General features: G+C 42.5%; 1 protein-coding gene across 2 annotated transcripts in view; it reads left to right on the top strand.

The window, feature by feature from the left end:
• Positions 1-25,496, top strand: part of YAP1 (Yes1 associated transcriptional regulator) — a 69,773-nt gene that overhangs the window by 24,769 nt on the left and 19,508 nt on the right. For both annotated transcript variants that reach the window (XM_080929742.1, XM_080929741.1), the window contains exons 3-4: positions 3,351-3,466; positions 14,579-14,692. In XM_080929742.1, the coding sequence (XP_080785868.1) occupies positions 3,351-3,466; positions 14,579-14,692 (230 nt within the window). The remainder of the gene's footprint in view (positions 1-3,350; positions 3,467-14,578; positions 14,693-25,496) is intronic.

Here is a 25,496-nt window from a genome sequence, read left to right as displayed (position 1 = left end):
GTGTTTGTATACTCTTCTTTCAGCTTTATATTTTGTTCTTTTTCCTGGCAATAACAGTTAGGGAAGATCTATAGAATCTTTATTTTGGGGACTTATGAATCTTGAATTCTGGCTTTTGTTCTCAGCCAGAACATGCTGACTTCAGTCATTTTCTGTATCATAAAAGAGGGAAAAATCAAATTGTGAACTTGGGATATGTGGCATCTATCACTCAATGCAACATGATGAAAACATGGTGTTGATTTTGAGGAAAACTATTTATTTGGCAGAAGATGAGGGTTTCTGCCCACACACTTTTGAGTACTTTACTACAGTGCAGGACTTGGAACTCAGGTCTCAGATTTGGATTTCTGACAATACTGAAAACTTACCATAGAAGAAAAGTGTATACATTGTATCATCCTTATCAAAGAATTATGCCATGTGTCTCTCTGAGCCTTTGAGAGGTTTGGTGGATTTTTGAAAGGATTAACTATGGTCTCAGAACCAGAGCTATAGGAGGATTAGGTTGGACAGTATATGATTGTTCTAGAGTTTGCAAAGTGCTCAGGTTTCCCTGGGTAAGAGTGTCCTCTAGCACCTGACTGCCACAGTCATGCCTAGTGTCTGTTAGTGCATAGGTTTGATAAGGCACAGGAAACCTTCCTAGCACTGCCACTACAGTCTTCTGAGTCCCAACAGTGACCAGCGCTCAAACCCCAAGCAGTCTTCACATCCAAATTAAAGAACAGCCTTGCTTTTCTAAAGTCAGGGTCTCCCTATGTATCCTTCAGCAGATCTCTTGCTGGCCTGGGGCTCAGGTCCTCCTAGGTCCTGGGACTAATGGTGTGCACGAACATATCAGCCCTAAGTCAACTTTAAAGTCAAGTCACTTGATTTTTCAATTCAATTATTAGACAATTCACTGGTCTAATAATTCAGTGCACATTTTCACACTTTTCTATTAAAAACTTGTATGTGTGTGTCTCATGTTACCTACTTCTCCATCTGCCTAATCTCCATTTTTATCCTGCACAGCTACCAAGACAGACAGCTGTCCCCATTGTGAGATTCGCTGTAACACTGTAATCTATAACTTGATGAATACAAACAGGTAAAACACGCAGACGATATGTTTAATTTAACCTGGAAGTCACTTTCGAGACTTCCTACGGAAGAGGGAGGAGCTGCACTATGTTTAGGGCAGCCTGCATCTCTGTGATCTCAGCTATCTCTTTATCAGACTATATTAGGGGGCTTTTCAACAATTAAAGATGAAATGATATATACATAGCTCTGAACTAGAACTCACTGTGTAGATTAGGCTGGCCTCAAACTCAAGAGATCTACTTGCCTCTGCCTCCCAAGTACTGGGATTAAGTACTCCCACTATGCCCAGCCCTTGAGGGTAGACTCTTCCGCCCTTCAACATTTACATAGGTTGTGGGATTGAATTTGGGCTGTCAGTCCTGCGTGACAAGTGTGTTTAGCTCCTGAGCTGTCTTACCATCTCTAAAATCAAGATTTTTGAAGAGCACTAAGTGTTACTGTTGGGCACACTGGTTGGTATGTACATATTCTTTGCCTTGATTTGCGAATTAACCATGTTACGTTGTAAGCAAGAGCTTTGTCCAGAGTTTCCCACAGTTAGTAATTTGGGATTCTCTCTGAGGAGACAGTATGTCTGTATTTGCTTGTTTTGTTTCCTAGCTCATTCTTAATTCTAAGCTTGGTGTAGGTTGAATTAATGGTCTAGAAACTTTATTTTAGGTTTGTTTGTTTGATATATATATATATATTCATATTCATTCTTTCGCCTACATGTACTTCTACATGCCAGAAGAGGCCACCAGATCTCATAGGTAGTTCTGAACCATCATGTGGTTGCTGGGAATTGAACTCAGGACCTTTGGTAGAACAGACAGTGCTCTTAATCTCTTAGTCATCTCGCCAGCCCCTGAAAACATTTTTACTGTCTCTCTGTGGTATCACTTTATCACCTACCAGGTAGGTAACAGCCATCTGAAGGCTCTAGACCTCTCTGTCTCTTACACCTACCGTATTCTTTTTTCTTTAACAAAAGATTTGTTTTTAAATGTGTGAGGGGCTGTATGCACATGCCCACAGAGGCCAAAACAACATAGAATTCTGAGCTGTTGTAGTAACAGTCATCTGTGACCTAAACTGACTGATTGATGGATACTGGGAAACTCTGGTACTTATTGCTAGGTTAGCTAGGTTGGCCTTGAGCTCACAGATACACCTTTCTTGGCCTCCTAGATCCTGGGATTGAAAGTGTGCACCACCATGCAGGGCTCTACAGCCTTTTATAGGAGCCACAGTTCCAGTTGATTCTCAAAGCCCTGGGAAGTAAATAAAACTTATTTTTTCTGAAGGTGAAGCAGGTTGCCCAAACATACCCCTGTAATCCAGATTGTCTTTGTTGGGGCTGTTTGGGGTTTTGAGTTTTATGTGTGTACACTGTATTTGTAAATGTGTGTTCATGTGTATGTTCACATGTGCACTCTTAAATGTATGGAGGAGGCCAGAGTTGACATTGACTGCCTTCCTCTATTGCTTCCCTTCTCATCACTGAGTCCTGATCTTGTCTTGGCTGGACTGACTGGCCACTGAGCTCTAGGGGTCCATCGGACCCCATCCCTCAAGTACAGAGGTCAGAGCTTCATGCTAGTGTGGCATTTCCCCTGTCTCCATGGCTAGGGTTTTAACATGCATGCATGCATGCATGCATGCATACATACATACATACATACATACATACATACATACATACATACATACATATGTGCCTGGCTTTTTCTTAGAGACTTCTAAAAGGAGGCATCTTGATCTTTAAAAGAGTAGTTGAAATTAAGTGCTTTGTAGAACATTGGGGAACAGTACCCTTAAGAAGGACAGCTTAGATTTAAAATGTAAATGAATAAAAGTATGCCTGAACTGCTCCTATGAGATGCAGACCCTGTAAAGTACAGGCTAAGACTTGAGCAGGCAGAGGCAATGCCCAAGGAAGAAGGCTGCTCTTGGCAACTGTCTCAAGGAAAGCAAGGGATTGTTGGTGCCATCTGAAGTCCAGAGTTCAGCTTTGAGGAGGTGTGTGCCTTACAAGCTTCTCCTAAGGTTTGGGGGATGGGGAGGACTTGTTCAATGGGATAGTGGGAAGTTTACTGTGGAAGAGAGAACACCTACATAACATACCAAAGGGGGAAAAGTATGCTGGTAATTCAGTAACTTGTCCAAGAATAGTCAGTTTATATTCAGGGTGGGAAGGTAAAGTCTGAGGATTCAGCCATTGTCTTTACGAGGCTTTTGCTTAGGGGTGATGGTCTGACTTTCACTCTGCTTTGTCTCAGTCACAACGACCAGACAACAACATGGCAGGACCCCCGGAAGGCCATGCTCTCACAACTGACCGTTCCTGCGCCTGCCAGCCCAGCAGTGCCCCAGGCTCTGATGAATTCTGCCTCAGGTGAGCACCACCCTATTGGGAGAGCCACATGAATGCTGTTTGGATCCTGTTTTCTTTTCTACCCAGTGCCAGCTGCTGGCGTGATCCTAAGGAATGTGTGTAGTGCAGCAGCTGGTTCATTAATCCACCAGCAAGACTAATAACTGAGAAGAACTGTAAAGCTCTGGCTCCCCATAGTCATGTTGCTTATAAGTTATTTGTGATTTTTACTTTTTGGGTTTTGATCATATCTGTTTGTTTGTTATGTGTGTGTGTGTGTGTGTGTGCGTGTGTTGTGTGCACACACTTGCATATGAGAACAGCTTTAGGGAGTCTGTTCTCTCCTTCCACCATGTGAGATGCAGGGATCAAATTCAGGTCAGTAGGCATGGCAGCAAATACCCATGAGCACTACCTCCCCCAAGGCACTCCTGGCATAGTGATGGCTGATCCAGAACCCTGCTCCTCCTGCCTCTACCACCCTGTGAGTTTGTGTTTGGTTGCTGCTGTGTTCCTCTGGGGTCTATGATGGCACTTGGCTCATCCTCTTGTAATGTGATGAAAAGCACATGACTGCCTCGGGTGCTGGAATCCAAACTTTGGTATTCAGAACTCCTTTTTATTTGTTTGTTTATGAGATGGGGTCTGCCAAAACTGGCCTCAGACTTGCAGTTTCCCCTGCCTCTGCCTGGTTTGTTTGCCACCTTACCATATTTAAACTCTTCGTAAGGCAGGTATTTGTATCACCTTGGCAGTAGCTATAATGAAACTGAATGCCATAAACAACAGCACCCCTCTTACTTCTAGACCTAGCCTGCATTGTTAACCGTGACCCTTTAATCCCAGCACTGAGAAGGCAGAGGCAGAGCTCTGAGTTTGAGGCCAGCCTGGTCTACAGAATGATTTCTAGAACAGCCAGAGCTACGGTGAGACACTATCTCAGAACAAAACAAAAGCACAAACTAAGTCTATCCTTGTCACAAAAAGGAGCTTACAAATTGAATTATTGGCAATTTATGTCACTAAAGTTTTTCCTTGTCTACACAGTAAGGAATCCTAAAGTTGTACAATATGTTTAAAGCTCTTACTTGTTTAAAATTTCTTTTCTGTATGAGACTTTTTATTTGATTTTTAAATAATGATTTTAGTTGAAACGTATAAAGTTTGCCTGCATGTGTGTATGACATGCCATGCACATAGGTGGTGCTTATGGAGGTCAGGAGGGCACATCTTTAAACTGCAGTTACAGATGTGGGTGCTGGGAATGCATCCTGGTTTCTCTGCTAAAGCAGTAGGGGCTCTTAACCATTTAAGCCCCAGAAAGCTTTTGACTTAAATGGCAGTTAGTAAGCAAAAGCAGCTTCTTTGCCTTCCTACTCAGGTACAGTGGGACCTTTCTCTTAGTTAGATGGGTCCAGGGCCATAGCTGCTCATTAGCACCTTGGTACACATGGGAAGAAGTGCTTCTTCTTCTGGACTGGGTTTATTCCCCTCCCCCTTCATAGTCTTGGTAGATTGCACATTGGTGGTGGCAGACAACAGTGACAAATCTTGATGTGCTTACTGGCTTCCTTAACTGTGGAGCTTCTGACAGTCGGTGGCCAGATAGCAGAGTTGACTGGAGGGTTTGCGGATATGAGACTTCCTCCTGCCCCAGCCTTGATCTTGCTTTGGTCAAGTTGAGAACGAGATTTAAGAGGTGATGGCTTAAAATGAAGGTAAGGGCAGAATGTGGGGTTGAGCCACGCTAAGACTCGGTGAAGAATAAGGTCCCAAAGTAGGAGCATACTTGGCACTCTCAGAATCTGTGCTCCGTATGTGCTATTTGATTTCACCTGAGGTTTAAAAGGTGAAATGATAGGGGTGTTATTTTTCACTGGTAATTTTACTTTGGTAACTTTTTTCTTTACCAGGTTTCGAATCAAAGTTGTACTTCTAAGTATTTCACACCATGTAAATGTGTGCTTTTAGAAGTCAGTAACAGATACTTTTTTACTATGGTAGATGAGGTGGCCTGTGTCCTTTTAGAACATTGTTTTTATCTTAGTAGTCCATTCTTTTGTTTGTTCTTTACCCTCCCTTTTTTGGTGTTTTGAGGTTTTTGGGTTTTTTTTTTTTAAAACAAAGTTTTTCCATGTAGCACTGGCTGACCGAGAACTTTGTACACCAGGCTGGCCTCAAACTCACAAAGATCTACCTGCCTCTAATCTAGTGCTGAGATTAAAAGTGTTTGTGACCGTGCCTGTCAGTAAAAATTATATTTTAGTTGTTTGTTAATATGAATGAGGGAGGGGCTTGAGTATGTCAGAGCATAAGGTTTGGGATTGGATTCTCTTCTGCCATAGGGCTAGGCAGAAGACACTCAAGTCTCAAGCTTGGGAGACTTTACTTGCTGAGCCGGCAGTTTTTCCTCCAGCGTACCACTGACGGTCATGAGAGATTAACAGGAAAGGATCTGGGCACAGTTACCATTAGAACTGGAGGTGTAACAGCAGCAGTTTTTAGAGGATAAAAGTCGGATTCAGAACTTGCTAGTGAGCTCTTAAGACCCCACTCCTGGTCTCTAAACCATGTGATTAGTGACAGGAGGACAGGGTGACACTGGAGAAGCTATGGTATGCTTAAACAAAGATCTGTTCTAGTAATTACACTGTCCTTCTAAGGAGGACTCTGGTTAAATGGTACAGCGAGTGAGAAAGAGACTCATTCATAGTCACCAACTACATCAGAATGAATCTGTGTAATGTCACATGCCAGTAAACACTGTAAGAGCAGAGGCAGGAGGATGACTGCTAGGCTACACAGTGAGACCTGGTGTTCCCTACACACACACACACACACACACACACACACACACACACACACACACACACAATTGTTTTCAAGACTTCCATCCAAGGGAAACCAAGTCAGAAATGTCCAGGTTGCCTATAGAATGTAGCATCTTCTTGTATACTTTCAATGAATGGTCTCTATATATGTGATTTGACCATGTCAGTAGTTGGTTATGCTGGATTACTGGTAAAGTAACAAGAAAATATCTATACATACAGTTTTAAATTTTTATACATGGTTGGTTTAATAAACGCATATAAAAGTTGAGGGTTGTGGGGGCCCATTGTATATGGAAGTCTCCAGAACGAACATGTCCTAGCTAGAGACCGTGCTGCTTCATCTTTCGAATGCTGAGGACACTGGTGTGTGTGGCATGGTTTACTCTGGAGGTTTGTGTCTTCTCCCAATAGAGAATTGAGCTCATGACCTTATACAGATGAAGCCAAGGCTGGCTCTGAACTCCTTGACCGTCCTCTCTGGTGCTAAGATTACAATGTAATCAGAAGAGCTATCGATTCCCTGCTTGTGCGTACCCCTCACCCAGAGCTGCATCTCCAGGAAGCTGTAAGCTCTGCCAACCCTGAGCCCACATACGATGATGGGAGTAACGGTCTGTTAAGATTTCAATCTAGAGGTGTAATGTAATTACATTATCTCAAAAAACAAAGGGTATAAAAAAAAGATTCATTTAAACATGAAGTAACTGTGACCCAATATTTTTATAAACTTATTTGTAATTTTGGTAGCTGGGTATTACTTCATTTAAAGTAATTTAAAACATCTGTCAACCATGACGGAGATAAATGGTGTTTATCTTTGAAGCTTTCTGTGATCGAGGCCTCAAGCTTTTTATTCATGTGGTGAGTTTATTTTCTACTTTAATGGGCAGTACAGTATTGCATATACAGATACCTTTTCCCTTTGATTATTTTTAGATAAAATTTCAACATCATAATACTGTATTAATGAGTACAGTATTATGCTAACAAGACTGTATTAACAAAAACTCAAGTAGGAATAATATTTGAATGAAGCCTACAGTCAGTGCAACAAGGAACCAATTTGTTTTCTAGTTATTCCTGACATCTCACAAATAACTTTTCACAAAGGTTTTTTTTTTTTTTTTTTTTTTTTTAAAGTAAAATGGCTATGTTTTTCTTTTCATACAAGGCAGCTCAGGTAATCTGAGAAATGACAAGCTCAAATGGGAAAAATAGTCTTTACAAAAGAAGAGACTTGGCTTCAGGAAATTGAATTAGCATAAACATGGGTAATCTGTAACCCTTAGAAGTGGGGTTCAGCCTGTATAACCAATGGTGTCAGGAAGGTCAGGCTTTAAGATTAGCCCAGCCACATAGTCCAGATGCCATCATGGGTTACACGAGACCTTGTGTACGGGGGGGGGGGGGGGGGGGGGGTTAACTGTAGCTTTATTTAACAGCCTGTTTTGTTTTATTTTATTTTACCTATTTATTTATGGATCTAACCCAAGATCTCATCTAAGTTAGTCTGAACTAGGCAAAGACTGAACTGCTGAACTGGAAACTCAACCATGCACCTTGGTTGGTTAGTAATTTAGAACTAGTCACTGTTCTTACATAATAATGTGGGTCAAGGATTGGGTGTATAACTCAATGGTACTTGGAGAGCCTTGCACAAGACTTTATCCCCAGCACTTACCCCAGCTCATTCTGCCCCTACCCCCACACAGTTTATAAATGCAAACAAGCTTAATGAAGGAAATAAAGATTTTTAAACTTGCTGAAATAGAAACTGTCAATCATCCAAAGATAAAATGGCCAGTCAGTTTGCAGATAGCCTCAGTCTCCAGTACCAGAACTCCTGAAGCTTGTTAATCCTGAGGCTAACCAGCACAAGGCCTACTTCACTCTGCTCAGAGCTTCTCACAAACTCTGGATCGGACCTTTTGACATTACCCAATTTTCTTACCATTTGTACTTATCAGAGTAGTTGTGTTGAATTGAATTTATAAGTAACCTTTTTGTGTTTGGTTTGATTTTTTTGTTTGTTAGTTTTTTGCTGAGGGTTCAACTTTACCCCAGGCTGGCCTCAAACTTGTAATCTTCTTGACCTCTCCTTGGTGTTGAGCAATTATTACTTTGTTTTTGAGTGGCTTTAATAACTCCCTCCCCCCCTCTACAAAAGAAGGGATGTGCTGGGGGGGCTGCCTGGGGAGGGGCTGCTTGGGGGAGGTGCGCCTCTGGGAGGTGCCTTGGTAAGGGGGTGTGCCTCAGTAAGGGGTAGAGGGGTGCAACTAATGGAACCCTTTTTCTCTTACCATGCAGGACCTGGGAAACCAAGCTCAGGTTTTAGTTTTGACAGCAGGGCCTTACTTACTAACCCATCCTGCTGTCCTTTTCATTTCCTAATCAAGATTTTTAGATCTCTGCTTATTGGCTTACTGTGTGTGTCTGAGTGTATGTGTGTGTGATCACAGGAGCCCTTGGAGGTCCAAGAGGGCATTGGATTCCCCTGGGAACTGAACTCAACTGAACTCTTATGTCTGCCTAGCCAGCCTTGATAGGGTTTTGTAATCCAGACTTGAACTTTGGACCCTCTTCCCTGTGTTCCAGGGTTTTTGTTGGAGGGTTTTCATTTGTTTTGAGATCTAACTATTGCAGGTAAGACATTTCCAAGCTTTTAGTTAAACCAAAAGGAATAGACAAACTGAAGCTCCCATGGTCTGACCTGGGAGCACACTACCAGTACTTTCCTTATATTTAAGAAACTGGTGGTTACTGTTAGGTTAAATTCTGCACCAAAGAAATAAAAGAAATGGAAACTTTTGTTACCAGCCCAAGGGGAAGCTGTCACTGTGGTAATTGCTGCTATCCAGCCCCTGAGGAAAGCCAGTTATTAAATATTAGGGTTCAGCGATTAGAATGTCCACGTTAAACTTACTCTTCAGTGTTTTTGTAGATGTTTTGGAAAATTTGTGAAAAGACATTAAATTATTTACATTTAAGGACCAAATAAAATGCCTGTTTTATTTCCTCCCTTCGTGGGTGCTAGGATTTTATTTTTGTCCTTTCCACTGATTTCTAAATCCTTCTTGTCATTATCACTCCAGTGGCTTTTGTGACTCATGGAAGGAGTATTTGTGTGAAAGATTAAGATGCTAAGTTTTCAAAAATGGCATCGTGACTACCATATATAGACAGGAAGGCATGTAATTGAGATGAATTAAATCCTGCAGCAGTAGCCAGACTCCCTAAAAACATATATAAAACTTCACTTTGGTATTAATGGAAGGTGATTGTCTTACTTTAGTAGTTTGAAGTATAAATGAGCACTTTCAGAAAACTGATCTTACCAAATCACTGAGCTGTTCCATTAGTTCAAATATGATACTTAATGCTTGACCCTAAATAGGACATATATAACAGACCCATGTCCTCTTTGTCTCAGGGAACACCATGGAAGATGGAGCAGAAAGACTGTGAGAGCCAAAACAATGGGAGGAGTGTTGTGAAATGTTAGCATGCTGTGAGTGCTGTGGGTACTTACATGCACAAGCTCACACACAGCCTGTGCTGGCCTGCAGAAGATGAAGCTAGTCTGCATCCTACATGGGTATGAGGAGGCGCTTAAGAGGACTTGCCCCTAGCCAAGGAACCATTGGCAGTTGGCTGCTGGAGAAGGGAGTCATTTTTCTTTGTTGGTGTGGTCTCAGATTGTCTGTGCTCTCAAATGGCTCCAAGCCTTTTGACCCATGCCCATTCCACTAGGACTCAGTCACTTTCCTTTTTAAAAGTAAGTATAGGGGCTGCAGAGATGGCTCAGTGGTTAAGAGCACTGGCTGCTCTTCCAGAGGTCCTGAGTTCAATTCCCAGCAACCACATGGTGGCTCACAACCATCTGTAATGGGATCTGATGCCCTCTTCTGGTGTGTCTGAAGACAGCAACTGTGTACTCGAATACATAAATAAATTAGATGCAGATTGGGGAAAAAGCTAAAGTATGTGTTTTATCTGCATGTATGTCTGAGTATCATGTGCACACCTGGTACCTTTGGAGGCCAGAAGAGGGCGTCAGTCCCCAGAATTGGTGTTAGAGATGGCTGTGAGCCACCATCTGGATGCTAGAAACCCAACCCAGGTCCTCTGGAAAAATAGCCAGTGCTTGAAACTTCTAAGCCATCTTTATAGGGAGTTACTTGTGAAGGAAGGAGTGCTGGTGCAGGCACAGCAGGATGCCATGGTTGTTGTGTGCATGGTGTTTTAATCTGAGCCCGAGGTCCAACAGTGAGATCTGAAGGGTAGCCTGTACCAGCCTCTTTGGGTGTCTCTGGCATTCTAAGAAGTTTGTCCCCTAACATGATACAAATGGGTGAGTTTTGACAGTTGTCACTGTTGTCCCTTGAGACTAGATACTACCCTTTCAAAATCATTGATCCAACAAATACCAGCAAATGTTGCCTTTTCTGTAACAAAATCACCACAGGGAGGGTTACACAGATGTCATCCTTGCTGAGCCAGCAGGCCAAACACAGGAAGCAGTGTATGATGTCTGCAGGGAAAGGGTTAGGGTTAGGGTCCTCACCAAGGGAAGCAAAGGTTCATTCCTACCCTCAGCCATTATTCAAGCCCTTCCTACATGCCAACCTTTGGAGACCCAGGTTATAGACAGATACATCATATTTCCTATAGTTAAAATGACACAAGTTTAAGTGATCAGGGCTGGAGGGAGCTCCTGTAACTGCAATCTGTGTATCTGAGACTTAGGTAGACTCAGGGAGCCATGCATCTATTTGGAGGAAGGGAAAAGAATCCAAGCAGGATACTGTGGCCTATTCAGTGTTATTGAGCTGTGTGTTGGGAATACAATGACATCAACTGGAGGAGCCAGTCAGAAGTTAGCAAGGAAGCCATTTGGATCCTTGGAGGTTTTGAATAGAGGGCATATGATCTAAGTTTGTTCATTTAACAAACAGGAAGTCAGGGACTGTTTGGAACATGGAGGATGGCAGACTATATAACTGGTGAGTGGGAGAGAGAGTGCTTGGTTCTGAAAGACTAAGTGTGAGGGTACCTGCTGAGACCTGAGACATAACGTTGACAGTGATAGAAAACAGACAGAAGACATGTCAGGATACCTGTGAGGGGCCAAGACACACACACACACACACACACACACAACTAAACTCTTGGCTGGAGAGATGGCTCAGTGATTAAGAGTGGTTGGTTTTCCAGAAGCAGAGTCATTTGTTGTAGAGAACTAACAGTAAGCATTCTGTGTGCGGCTTTCTTCCTTTAGGTGTGTAGTCTCCATTCTCTAGATACTCAAAGGAGCCTTCTGGTTAAGGAGCTTGCCGGGGTAGAAGGTAAACACAGAGTATAGGACAATGGGAAGCAGCAGGGTCCCACCGGAGATTGCAGACTGTGTTTATGGGTTGTCTCTCACTGCCATTGTGATCTACAAAGCTGTTAAGGCACACCAGCAAGTTCTAGGCCTCCCTGAGATTTTGGAGTCGTGGGGGTGGGGCAGGATCTTGATAATTCGTTGGACATTTAAGTGGGTTCATCAGTATATTTACAATTGTTTTTGATTCAAACATCTAAGCTTGTACAGAAATTTTTCAGAAATTGAGGCAAAAGAATTACATGCATGTTCTCTGTCCATTTGGAATATGGAGACATGAACTGTTGTTAATCAGCACATAGTTGTTGGGAGAGACTGAGTATTAACTTGTGCAAGGCTTTAAAAGGGAAGAGGTCTACAAAACTCATAGTGTCTGAGACGTTTTCAAGTTTCAGGAAGAGGAAGCTGAAAGCAAGCAGAGCAGCTTTGACTGATGCTTGTCAAGTGCTGTGTTCTAGAGAGTTCAGCTGGGTTTGAGTGCCACTTTCTGACTTAGGCATGGACTTAGCTTATTCATCAGTTAAGTGGTGGATAATTGTGTCTATGTTGTAAGGTTTTTAAATGAGCTAGTAGTTGCTTGCAAAGAATGCAGGACTGTCCCCACTGGGCAGTGACAACAGCCAGGGTGGATTTATTTGAAATTGGCCCAAACTTTAGAGCTACTTTTAGAAGTACTTTCTAAGGCAGCTACTGTTGCCAGGATAAAATACTTTAAGAAGTTAGTATTTGTTCTGGTAGATAATTGTAGATCAAACAGTACTGGGGAATTCTATATAAGACTTATTTTCCTAAGGATAAATCTAAGTAGTTTTTCATTTTAATAATTTAATTATTTTTCTTGCTTATTCTAATTTCACTTTTTTAAACCTCTTCTTACATCTCATTTAAAATGTTGATCTTTTTTATCTTTTGCAAGGATTCTTCCCCCCTACCCCCACTCCCATCCCCCACTCCACCCCACCCCCACTTCAGTATTTATCATGTTGCCCAAACAACTTTGCTATGAAGATGAAGCATGGTCGTCTAGTTTTGAAAACATCATCATCTTTTGAACACCCAAAGGCCTGGCTTGACAGTGATGGAGGCCTTTTCTTAGAAACAAGCAAAATTAACAAGAACAACAACAAAAACAAAATAAAAAGGGGGGGGGAACAATCACCAAACTCCACTTCCAACCAAGCCTACTGAAGCCCAGCTTTGATTAGTGACAGATCTGTGTTTTCAGCTTTCAGCATATGACTGGCTGACGATTTTGGACATTTTTTGGCTAGCATCATACGTTCGGGGTGAGCATTTGACTTCGGGCTATAGCCTAGACCTCCTTTATCTGCTTTTTCCCCTTAATCCACTACTAAAGGTAGTTGTGATCCAGAGCTGTATCTTTCTCGAACTCCCTCGGAAGGAAAGCATCTTACTATTGCCTATGTCTGTGTAACATTCTAGTTCTAATGAGAAAGACACAGGTAAATAGGTAAAGCAGTCTTCTGTCTTCGAAGTTACATTCTGATATAGTGTTGTTAGCATCGTCTTTTAAGGTAATGACACTATTTAATTTATTTAAACTAATTGATAAGGAGAGAGAAGATATAACTGACTTGTTAGTCTCATTGTTCATTCCTGTTTCAAGGTTTTCACTCTGTTTTTGAATGGTAGCCTGATATTCATAGAAAACTTTCTAAATTAGTGTTTGTTTTCAGAACTAGAAACCAGCCCAGGGTCTAACATGTACTGCACAAGTTCTCACCGCTGGTTTATATTGTTCACCCTCTAAAATTGTTTTGTAGATATGGCTCCACTAAGCCAGTGCTGGCCCTGAGTTGGTAATTGTGTGAAGTGGCCTTAGTCCCCCGAATAAATGAGATGACAGGGTCAGAGGGTGTGTGTGGGGTGGGGACTGTACCTGACTTACTTGCATTTAGTTCTTGTAAGTCTATCACTCTTTGTGAAATTAATAATGATAGCTTTCTTGTAATCTAGGGATGCTAACAAACTTTGAGGCTAGTAGATTCATAGCTCCAGAAAACAGAAGTGGAAACGTGCACTTGAATTCCAGGCTACTCTGGGCACACCTGATTGTGCATCTGTGTAGGGACAAGGTGGAGGCACTGTGTGGTTTTTAAAGTGACAGGGCTGTCATTACTTAGTGGAGATGAGCAGTTACTACCTGTTACTTCCCCCTTGGCTGATGAGTTCTCAGATGCGCTAAAGAGAACATCAATGCATTCTTTAGGGTAAACTTTGAGCACCGGCTGGTGGTTCTGACTGACAGCTGACGGGTAGAAAGGGGAGCAAGTCTCTTGGGATTGTCCAGTTGTGGCTCACTAAGCATTCACTGTGTATGCCAGTCCCTCAGTGTCTTAGGGTTTGTGTGGGAGTGAGCTGCCTTCTGGGCTAAAGGTCTGGTTGTTCTGTGTCTCGTGGATGGTGTTTCTTCCATCACTTTAGTTCTGGGCTCTTTCCATCAGTTACTTTCCAGAAGCTTTCTTGCTTCTATGAAAATAGGACAATCTGTTTACCTCACAATAGGTGTCACAGTTCAAAGCCCTCTCCGTCCTACCAACAAACTTACAGTTTTAGCTGCAGTCTGTGTGCTAGCAGAGAATTGTATCTACGTTCTGGATTTCTTGGTGTAAGGTACTCGAATAAATAATGGAACATGGCAGTGTCACTAAAGTGTCTTGTAACCTGACCATTTAAAGTTGTCTTTGGGGATGTTAATTTTACTATTTAATGGTTTATTTTTCATGGAGAATAATTAGGTAGGTGGCCCTGCCTTCTTTTCTCTGAACAAAGGCTTTAGTCTGTTTTAATGTGTTGCTTTATATCTGATTGTGTTTGTTCTTTTTTAAAGGAGCACCACTCAGCTTTTTGAGGTGCGCCAGATCAAAACCAAACAGTCTGCTTTCTGTGTTGCAGGACCTCTTCCTGATGGATGGGAGCAAGCCGTGACTCAGGATGGAGAAGTTTACTACATCAACCATAAGAACAAGACCACGTCCTGGCTGGACCCAAGGCTTGACCCTCGTTTTGGTAAGAACCTTTGTGGTCATTTTGATGATAGTGTGGGACCTGGGGAAACTTAAGAATACGTTAAAAAAAAAAAAAGACCCAGAATATGCACTGCCTGTGGTAGCCACTTCTATCCCTGTTGGATTTTTGTTGTTGTTTGTTTAAACATTTCATTTTTAAACATGAGAATGTAGCCTGGGCTGTGGTGAGCTGTAAAGCTCAGGGTCGTAGTCATTGCTTCACTCCGACGATGATCTGGTTGGAAACGGGCCAGCACGTGTGCTACACAATGGGACAGTTTTCCCCAGAGATGTGCATGCTGGCGCTTGGCGTGCTGCGCCGTTGGGGCTGAAGGTGGAGACGAAGCTCTGAGCGTGAGAGCAGGTCTACAGAAAGTTTACAATTGGTGGGGATTTTAACCTAGTTTTACGTTAAGGTCCTTTCCTTCACTTTTTACTTAGGAAATGAAAAACAAAACAGAGCCCTCCTCCCAAATGTGCTCGTGTTCATAAGGGTCCCCGTTCCCACTCACTGCCATCTTGTCCTTTTATCTGTTGGCTTTCTGAAGTTTTTCTCAAGCATGGAAAATGACTCTAAAAAGGAACATATAATGTAGTTTGAGCGCTCATCTTGGCTCTGATGCTTCTTAATGGAAACAATGTGCGGATCATGAGTGGGTCAGACATGGTGCGGAGCCTTTGAAGCTTCCCAGGGGCTGACCTGACCACGCCACAGGCTTTACTTTTACTGGAAAGGAGAATTAACTCTGTAAGTGCCACCAAAACACAGCCCAGGAGAGAGTCCTGGGGCCTGAACTCCTCCAGTGTCATCTGTTTGGTTGGAAACAGACAACACAGCAATAAAGCGGAGTTTGGGTTACCTCAGATACCAGCTTTGTTGGCCAGTTAAGCCCCCAACCCTTCACTCTCTTCTCCAGGAAAATCAGAGGTGGGGGGTAGCCTAGACCACCATTTTGATGGATATCTGGTTTGGTGTTAAGAAAGTAACAGACATGCTAGCTAGCAGTTTGCAGCTTCAGATTCTGTTAGACTTTGAAGGTAGAAAATCCCTTAAATGCTGTATTAGTTCAGCTGGAATGATAGGGGCCACATTTCCTTATAAAGCACATTTGATGATTCAGTTCATCTGCCCTTTGAGAGCTTGGGAGAAGTGCTGTGCCACTCCCTGTAACTTTTAACTGTGTGTATATGTGTGTGTCCATGGTATGTGCTGTTGTTTTTGCTAAGAGGGAAAAGCATTAGCAGTGAAGAAAAGCTTGGCTGTAGGCTTAGTTCCATATGGTGATCATGCCCTACAGCAGGGTTTTGTTTTGTTTTTTAAAGAAAGATGGGGTATTTGGGGTGGAAAAGAAAACACCCCCAGCCCCCCCACAATGCACGTAAGTGATGGAGATACTGACAAAGGTCCCCTCCTCCCTGCCCTTCCTTCCCCTTCTTGGGCCCACTGTGTATGTGTATTCCAGACAGGCTGGACTATGTGCCAAAGCCTTTTATTCTGTGGCCCGGTTTGTAATCTGTTCCAGACCTTTGCAGTCAGAGCTGGAGTGTAGCTGGGGGGAGGGGGAACTGCGTGGCTTCTCTGATGTAACAACAGAGAGAAGCAAGCTGTTAGCTGCTGGAGTTCACTCTTGCCTTGAAACCCAGTTGCTCTAGTGGGTTATGTTTTATCTCTGCCAAAGAAATGTAAGCTGGTCCCTCTGGTTTCTGACCGGGGCCCATGCAAACACAAGCACATGGTGTCCGCTGTTGCTTCCATGCAGGGCCGTTTGCTTGTTTCTCTGTTCTCCAGATCCACAGTGAGACAACAACTTAGTCTTAGCTACCTCACAAAAGGGCAGAAAGCTGTCTTTCAGTCTTTAGGATAGAGGATAAGCTGTAACTCATTACCCGCTTCAGACATCAGCCTCCTGTGTTATATGTGTATATTTCTTATAGCTTTATATTTTATGTGTGGTTAGCATATGCTTGCGGAAGATGAGTCTCTGTCAGTATTACTGCTGGTTGTTGAACTTAGAGGCTGCCTGCTTTCTAATTGCATTAGAGAACACAAGTCTCATAGTATTTTGTGCTGATGTTAAATTATTATTTTAGGCTAAAAAGATAGTACTTTTAGTTCAGACATGAGGAATCTGTGTTTGTGTTTTTGTTTTGTGTCAGAAAGGTCTTGCCTGGAAATGATTATGTAGACTAGGCTGTTCTGAAAGGGATCTCTGATTTTGCCTCCTGAATGCTGGGGTTAGAAGTATGCACCTTCATACCTACTTTGCATTTAACCATTTCCCTTAATTTTTTGTCATTTTTTATGAATTGATTATTTTTAAATTTTTTATTTTTACATGTATGAATGTGCACTGTGTGATATATTATGTATAGGAAAAGGGAAAGAAATATTTGTATCTGGACCCTTGTGTGCAGTTAATTCTCAGCAACTGTATGCAGAGAGCTCTGGCTTTCAGAGGCCACGTGACCTGCTTTGGTCTGGGCACAGCTGGGATTTACTTTGAAGAAGAGCCAGGCTCTGTTAATCTTTCGTCTAAAGATAAGCCCTATCTCCAGAGGCAGTCCTGGCAAATGCCTGGTGAACAGAGCAGACTACACTGGCATCTTTAGCGAGGGTTGCCTGTCCCAGACCTGCCTTTCTACGTTTACAGCCTACGTGAGACCACCATGGCACAATAGTTGCTGTGATCTCCCAGCAGTTCTTCAGCTTAAGCATTTCTTGACATGAGTTTTTTGATACACAAGATTATTAAATAAATATCCAAATAATTCAGGGGCCAGCAAGATTGTCATTGTTAAAGGTGCCTATCTGCCTGGTAACCTGAGTTGAGTCCCCAGGACCCACATGGTAGGAGGGAACTGACTTCTTTCAAGTTGACAGGCACAGTTTGGTTACATTGCCACCACACCCCCATTTTATTGTTTCAAAGATACAAACAGCTTAGTACCTGAGCTTGGCATTTTACTTAGTACATAAGCAGGTTATCAGTTGTGGTGAGCGGTTTCTCTATTGCTCACCATAACTCTCAATGTACTAATCCAATTCAGCCTCTAACACTGGCACTCTGACTGCTCAGCTCTCTCAGTACCAGGACTGCGCACATGAACAACCACTAAGCTGGTGGTTTTAAGACCCAAAGACTTAAGAGCACTGTAACTGTAGCTTAGTAGTTTGTGATTCGAAGCTGTTCCTATCATGTGCACACATGTACACAAACCTTTTAAGTTTTGGGTTCTATTTGTATCAATGTTAAACTGTGCTAAAGATGGGCTGGTTGTTGCTTATAGGTGTAGACTGAAAGAAAAGGGAAAGGGGTGGCAGATTTGGGTCAGACTAGGATGGTCCCAGGCTTTAGATTTACTGCTTGTCATTTTCCTTTGTGACCCCCCACTCCAGGTCCCCTCGAATGTCTGCACTTGTGCTCCAGTCTGTCCCAAGTCACCAACAGCATGTCAACAGCTCAGGACAGGACTAGTTATTAACTGTGTCCCACAGTGAAGGATAATAAGGTGAAAAACAGGACAGGGTGTGTTCCCAGTGGGTGAAAGCACTGTAGCGGTGCTTCCTGGGAAATCAGAGACAAGCCCAAGTGGGGAATCCAGTGTGAGGCTAATGAGTGCTACGTGTGCTCTCCTTCCCACTGAGTGCCTGCCACTGTCTGACCCTTTCTCCCAAATTAGACTCAACATCATTTCCAAAGGAAGAAGTGTGACGGTGAGGACAGAAAACTGACAGCCAGTTAGAACACACTCTCCATCCCACCTCAGTTTGCTGCCCATCTCCTCCAGAGTGCAGAAGGTGCTAAGAGAATTTGTCTTTAGACTTTGTCTGTCTATGTTCTTATTCTCAGAACACTACCTCTGCCTCAGCCTCCTGTGTACTTGGATCACACAGACTCTGCTTTGTTGACTTCTTTTTCATTTTTGTTCCCTCCAAATTGTGTTGTTGAGGGGGGTTGAAGGTTGGAGGGGAGAATGGATTGAGTTACTTGCTGTCTGTATTTCAGTCACTTAAGGATGGGAAAACCTGGTTGGATATAGTGGTGGTAGGCAGGTAAGTCGGCAGCATGGTCCACATCAATACGGAGTGAGACTCTCAATGTTGGGGATGTTGCTGCTTTAATTATCTTCTTTTTCTTTTTTCTAAATCACTACATCACTTAGATGAGTGGCGTATTAAGTGTTGGCAACCAAGCTCTGTGTTGATAGCATTAGTTAAAGGCCTGATTTACCTTTTCACTCTCCAGGCCTTTGATGCAGGATCTCACTGTGTAGCCCAGACTGGCCTCAAAAAACTGAACTTTCAGGCATATACCACAATCTACACCTGATGTGGGTCCTGTTCCGTTCTGTGCCACAGGTTTTCATGGTGAGAAACACCAGTATGGGCAAATTAATTACTGTGCCAACTTACTACAATTTTTGTAGCTAATTCAGCCCCTTACATCATGTCATGGGATGTTATAATAATAATAGGAATTTTGGACTTTAAAATTAACAAAAACACATTTGTTTCTTCCATAGTTTTAGAAGGTCATTTCTTCCACAGGCATTAGACAAAAACTTTTTTCCAAAAGATTTAATGTAAAGTAATGGTTTGTCTAAAGATTCAGACTTTAAATTTATACTTGATGAAGTTACTAGAAATTAGTGATCTTGACTCCTACCTCTGTAATTCTTTATAATAGTCTATGATTTTAAAATTTTATAAACCTAAAAGTTAAACTTGTATCACATTTTTATCCAGTGAATGCTTGTGTATGACCTATACACTGGATCAGAGGACAGCTTTGGGGAGCAAGTTCTTCCACCATGTGGTCCTCCTCTTGCTCCTTAAAAGTTACCTTAAGTCTGAAAACTCAAGATCTGAGGAGACTTGTGGAGAGCCCTGGCTCCCTCTTATCAACAGTCATGGGTAGTTTGGTTTGACAAGAAAGATTAAAGTGCAGTTTGGGGCAATTACTCTTTGCCATGCCAGTAGCTCAGACAAGATTTTAGCAGGGTGTGTGTGTGTGGGGGGGTTGTTTACATTTTTTTGTTTTTGACATTTTCTCTTTGCCTTTTTTGAGTTGATTAAAACTAGAGGTGGGAATGGGTGGGAAGAAATTTGGAGAGCTTCTTTGCCTGCTTCTCACAGCTCCACCCTGTGTCCCAGGAACAAAGTGTATTGTGTCTTCTTTGCTGCTTGTGAGGTCCCTGCTGCACGCCATGTGAGTGCACTGGGGTCCATTGTGTCCAGACAGCAAGGGTGAGGTGAGCTCTTGCTAGTGAGCACACTCCCCCTCAGTCTCATGGGCTGATCCTGCCCGGGCTTTTGATGTCCTATCTCTTCCTCTTCTGGTGTCTTTGAAGAATCCGGTAGCTTAATTCTGAAGACCCATACTAACCAATCCAGTTTCAGTTTGCCTGCAGCAATCAGTAGTGAAGATTACTGTTGTAGTAGGGTTTCTGCCTAGGGTGGTGTTCTAGAAGCTGGTGGTAAAGAACCAAAGGGTATTTATTTTTAGCTTTTCTATGCAGTTTTGTTACTGTTCAGTTTGCTGTAGTTTCCTTGGCCTGGTTCTATTCTGTTTGGTTTGAGGCAGAGTCACATCTTATAGCACAGGCTGGCCTGTCTCTCACTGAACTCCAGCTTACTCCCAGTCTGTGGTGAGCCTCCTGCCTCAGTTTCCCCAGTACTGGGATTGCAGAAACAAAACACCACTCCCAGCCCTACTTGTTTTCACCAACTATGTTTTATAGTACCTTACTTAATCTATTATTACTGCCAACAACAAAAATCTAGTGCAAAACCTTGGTCATTCTCTATATTTTTTAATACATGAAATGCTTATGAGACATAGGCTCTAATGTTTTAATAAAATGGTTCTTTGGTCTGACACACATCTTGAATATATTGCTTATAGTGAGCTGGCTCCACATCTTCAGACCTGCAGTAAGTCCTGACTTGAATGTTCAAGTTCTCTTTTGGCTGGTGGAAGCCTCTGAGCTTTGTCACAGTGTTATAATGACAGGGCCCTGAGCAGCCCCTTTAATGATGAAAGAGTGTTCCGACTCACCTTGTTTATGCACCAGATTCCAGACAAGCCCATGTCAAGGTACCTTGGAAACGATGTCCCCAACTAATGGGGACAGTGCTGGCAGTGCAGCTCTGCCCTCCCACTTGTCCTTGCTTTCAGAGTTGCCGGTTCAGAGGGTGAATTTCTGACTCCCATTTACAGCTCAAGGTTTTATGTAGCTTGTTTATTTTATAAAAGCACTGGTTGTTCTTACAAAACAGCATCCACAAGGTGGCCTGAAATCATCTATAACTCCAGTTCCAGGGAATCTAACAACCTCTTCTGATCTGTGAGGGTACCAGACACACAGGTAGGACACACATACACTTGCAAGTATAACATGTATACACACATAAAACAAAAATAAGTCTTTTAAAAAATAAATTTATCATTTATGCTGAAAGAGTTGAAAAGTATATTTTTAAAGATTTATTTATTTATTTATTATATATAAGTACACTGTAGCTGTCTTCAGACACACCAGAAGAGGGCATTAGATCTCATTACATATGATTGTGAGTCACCATGTGGTTGCTGGGATTTGAACTCAGGACCTGGAAGAGCTCTTAACCACTGAACCATCTCTCCAGCCTGTATTTTTAATTAAACATTTTAATATGTGTCTGCATGCTTGACTGGTACACCATGTGCCTACAGATGCTCTCATAAGCTGAATGGGGACATGGCATTTGTATTTCCCTGGACAGGCACTCTGAGTCTCTGCAAGAGCACCAAGTGCTCCTACAACTTTGAGCCATCTTTCTAACTCTCAAAGAGTAGGATAATTTTTAAAATTTCTTACATAAGGGCTACATATGCAACCACGTGAAAGACATGGCAATTACAATCATACTACAAACTCAGGCTACCAGGTGTTTACACACCTGTAATTTCAGCACTTGGGAGACAGTGCAGGAGAATCAGGAGTTCAAGGTCATCCTTGGGAGCACATCGAATTGAGGATAGCGTAGACTACCCTAGATCCCGCCCCAAACCCTTGCCATGCTCTCCCAACCACAAAATGATTTCAGATTTCTTTTCTATTTTTTTTTCTTATGTTACTCCATTGGTAAACATACAGAAAAACTAAAACAAAATAGTTCAGTGTCACCCAATCAGAGAATAGTCCTATGTCATTGTTAAAGTCCCCCACTCAAAATGAGTTGTGGTATTCACAACTCAAGACTTCTAATATTTTCTCTCCAGGCCACATGTCAATGCAAGGGCTTTGTAGTTCAGAAACCACTTCACTACCCACCTTCTCAACACAAAAGATCCCTGCCCCCATCTACATATATATATGTAGCCCTGAAGATGTATGGAGGCAAAGCATGACATCACTTAGAAGCAAGAAACGCACATGCACGCGCGCGCGCACACACACACACACACACACACAGAGGGAGGGGTTCATAATCACTTTCTAGTCTGGCTCTCACTCTTGCTAAGTCAGGTCACCCGGGAGTACATAAACAGCATCTTCAGGGATTGCCAAGTCGGCCCCACCAGAGGCACAGGCCCCAGCCGCACCCTCAGTGCTCCTCCCTTGAGGGTGAGATGTGATATATCCATCCCAGTGTTTCTTCATTTTGCTAAGCCTATTCTAAAGTGTGAAAAACAATTTTCCATTTTCCTTTTTCACTGTTGTGGAAAAGGCTTCAAGAGCAGCACAGACTATAATCTCCTACATTAGCCGTGCTTGTGTCTTTTTCTAAGTGATAACTGATTTTTATCTGGTTATCTTGTTCTCATCCCTGTGTATCACAGAGAGGACTCAATTGTTCAACCCTCTTGTCTCTGTCTCCCAAGTGTTGGGATTCTAGGCATTGCCAGGTAGCCGTTACCTTTGCTCCTTTAGTCTCAGGTATAAGGTTTTTTCAGCTTTTCAGCCATCTTTTAAACTTCCCTTATATTTTCTATGTGGGTTATAGCTTTCACTTAATAATCTTTATCACCTACACTAGTTCTTTCTTTTTATCTCTGAATTTTATATTTTGTTGGGTAGTCTAATAGACCACAGGTCTACCTTTCAATGTGGAGCAGTCAAACATCAAGAAACTCCACGACTGAGGAACTAATAAAGGAGGTCATATTTTAAAAGTTAACTTCCAGTTTGTAGGTTTTAATGTAACTGATTGTTGGTAGAAGAACAGGGTGTGCCATCCTTATTAAAAGACATTTTCATTTTATGTGTGTGTACTTGTTTTGCCTGCAAATATATGTGTGCACTACTTGTGTGCCTGGTGTCCTAAGGTCAAAAAGAGGTTTTGTATCCCTTGGAACTGGAATTATAGATGATTTTAGGCCACCTTGTGGATGGTGGGGAAAAAACCCTGGGCACTCTGCAAGAACAACTAGTGCTTTTAACCCTGAGCTGTCTCTGCAGGCCTTGTGGTATTTGTGATTTCTTGGAGCCTTCACATGCTGTTATTTAACTGTTCAGTGTCACACAAGTCTGGGCTTGTCCTGCTGCTTCTACCTCAGGCCGTCTTCCCTGTCCCCACCTAGGCTCCAGCACTGTTTTCACTTGGTTTAGGTTTTTTGGTTTTTGAAGTTGTTTTTTTGTTTTGTTTTGTTTTGTTTTTGGTTTTTTTTTTTTTTTTTTTTTGGTCCCTTTATCTCCCATCCAGTGGGGATGTGTCCCAGTGATGTGTTCTTGGTTGTCTTGTTTACTATATTGTCTCAGGAGCAGAGAAGGAGGCTCAAAGCACATTCAACTACCCCAACCTTCCTCAAAGCCTGTTCACCTCCCATACAACAAAATCACTCTAGACTTATAAAACGCTTCTTAAAAGGCTATGTGGGGCCTCCAGAACTGGCTCAGCAGTTAAAAGCACTTACTTCTCTTTCCAGAGAAACGGAGTTCAGTTCCCAGTACTTACTGTGATGGCTCATAATTTTTTAACTCCAGTCCCAGGAATTATAATTCTTCTTATACCCTGTAAACACATGGTGTACACACCTACAGCCAGGTGTATGCACATAGAGACAAAATAGATATCTTTTTTAAAATCCTTAAAAACAGAATCGATTATTTAAATTGTTATAAGTTAAGTGTTTTCTTGGCATGGACAGGAAAGAAGCTAATAGCTTGAATGAAGATTTGACAAGCTCCAGTAAACAGGTGACAGACAGGTTCTGTGTTGCTTGTACGCCTCCCCCCCTCCCGCCTTAGAATCAGTGGAGAAGACAGATGGGCACAGCAGCTGAACTCACTGAGTCTTCAGTTTGTCTCCATGTGCTGTATAGAAGAAGCCACACCCTTGCCCTCCTCGGAAGAGTGCTTTGTAAGCACTGGCTCCTTTATAAACAGGCTCCTTCTCCTCCCATTTTCCCACTTGATCAAGAGGTTTGTTCACCGTTTCTAGGGTTTTCTGTGATGCACAAAGATGGATGGCAAAGTTAACCTGTGGATCCCTCCTCCTTTGAGGCATGGCATGTTCCAGGCACTCCAAGAGATCATGGAGTACATTTCTACATTTCATGAGTACCACTATGTCAAATACCACAGCAGAAGCTGGGCATGACCTGAGGACTGGTCTGAGAAGTACTGTATATAGTCAAAACCCAGGCCTTGGACAGCAAGATGCCAAGTGGGCAAAGGTGCTTGCCTATCTTCAGACACCAGAAGAGGGCATCAAATCTCATTACAGATGGTTGTGAGCCACCATGTGGTTGCTGGGAATTGAACTTAGGACCTCTGGAAGAGCAGTCAATGCTCTTAACCACTGAGCCAACTCTCCAGCCCTTAAAAACTATTTTTAAGAGTGGAGGCTAAGAGCAAACACTCACGGGGAAGAAAAGTGTCTTTAGTTGTCATTAACTGAAAGAGTACAAGTGCCCAGATAGATGACTTTGGGGAAGAGCGCCCGTCGCTCCTCCAGAGGACCAAGGGTGATGCCTAGCAACCACACTGTGCCTCGGGACCATCTGCAGTTCCAGTTCCAGGGGGTCAGTTCCCTTTCCTGGCCTCCACAGGCACAAGAAACATGTCGCACACTGATACATGCAGACAACACAAAACAAAATAATCTTAAAAACTACTCAATAAATAATAGATGAATAATGCTAGAAAAATGACCTTTTATTTGAGAAGTTCTGGGATTATGAAATTTGACAGGCATCAAAGCAGAACCTATGTCTCATAAGCATTTTATGTATTAAAAATATAGAAAATGACCAAGTTTTTGCACTAGATTTTTGTTGTTGTCAGTAATAATAGATTAAGTAAGGTACTATAAAACATAGTTGGTGAAAACAAGTAGGGCTGGGAGTGGTGTTTTGTTTCTGCAGTCCCAGCACTGGGGAAACTGAGGCAGGAGGCTCACCACAGACTGGGAGTAAGCTGGAGTTCAGTGAGAGACAGGCCAGCCTGTGCTATAAGATGTGACTCTGCCTCAAACCAAACAGAACAGAACCAGGCCAAGGAAACTACAGCAAACTGAACAGTAACAAAACTGTTTACAGGTTCACTTGGAAGGGGCACGCTCCTTATCACTGTGGCATGTTCCCTTTATGGAAATACATTGGTAGTCAGGGTTGGTTATTTAGAGTTTTCCTCAGAAAGTGATCTTTGATGAGCTGATGGTTCAATTCATATTTTTTGTAGCAAGTCTGTCCAGTTTTGTTTTAATGACTGTGGCTTGGCTGTATGTGCCTCCCTGCAGGTTCTGTGTGAAAGATCTCTGAATTCTGGATTGTACAACCCGCCAGCCTCTGGGAGATTCTCCTGCTTCTGTCTTTGCT

Source organism: Micromys minutus, assembly GCF_963924665.1.
Source record: "Micromys minutus genome assembly, chromosome: 16".
In the NCBI taxonomy this organism is placed as follows: domain Eukaryota; kingdom Metazoa; phylum Chordata; class Mammalia; order Rodentia; family Muridae; genus Micromys; species Micromys minutus.
Note: the sequence above shows the minus strand (reverse complement) of the source record. Positions and strands in the feature narration are given on the sequence as shown.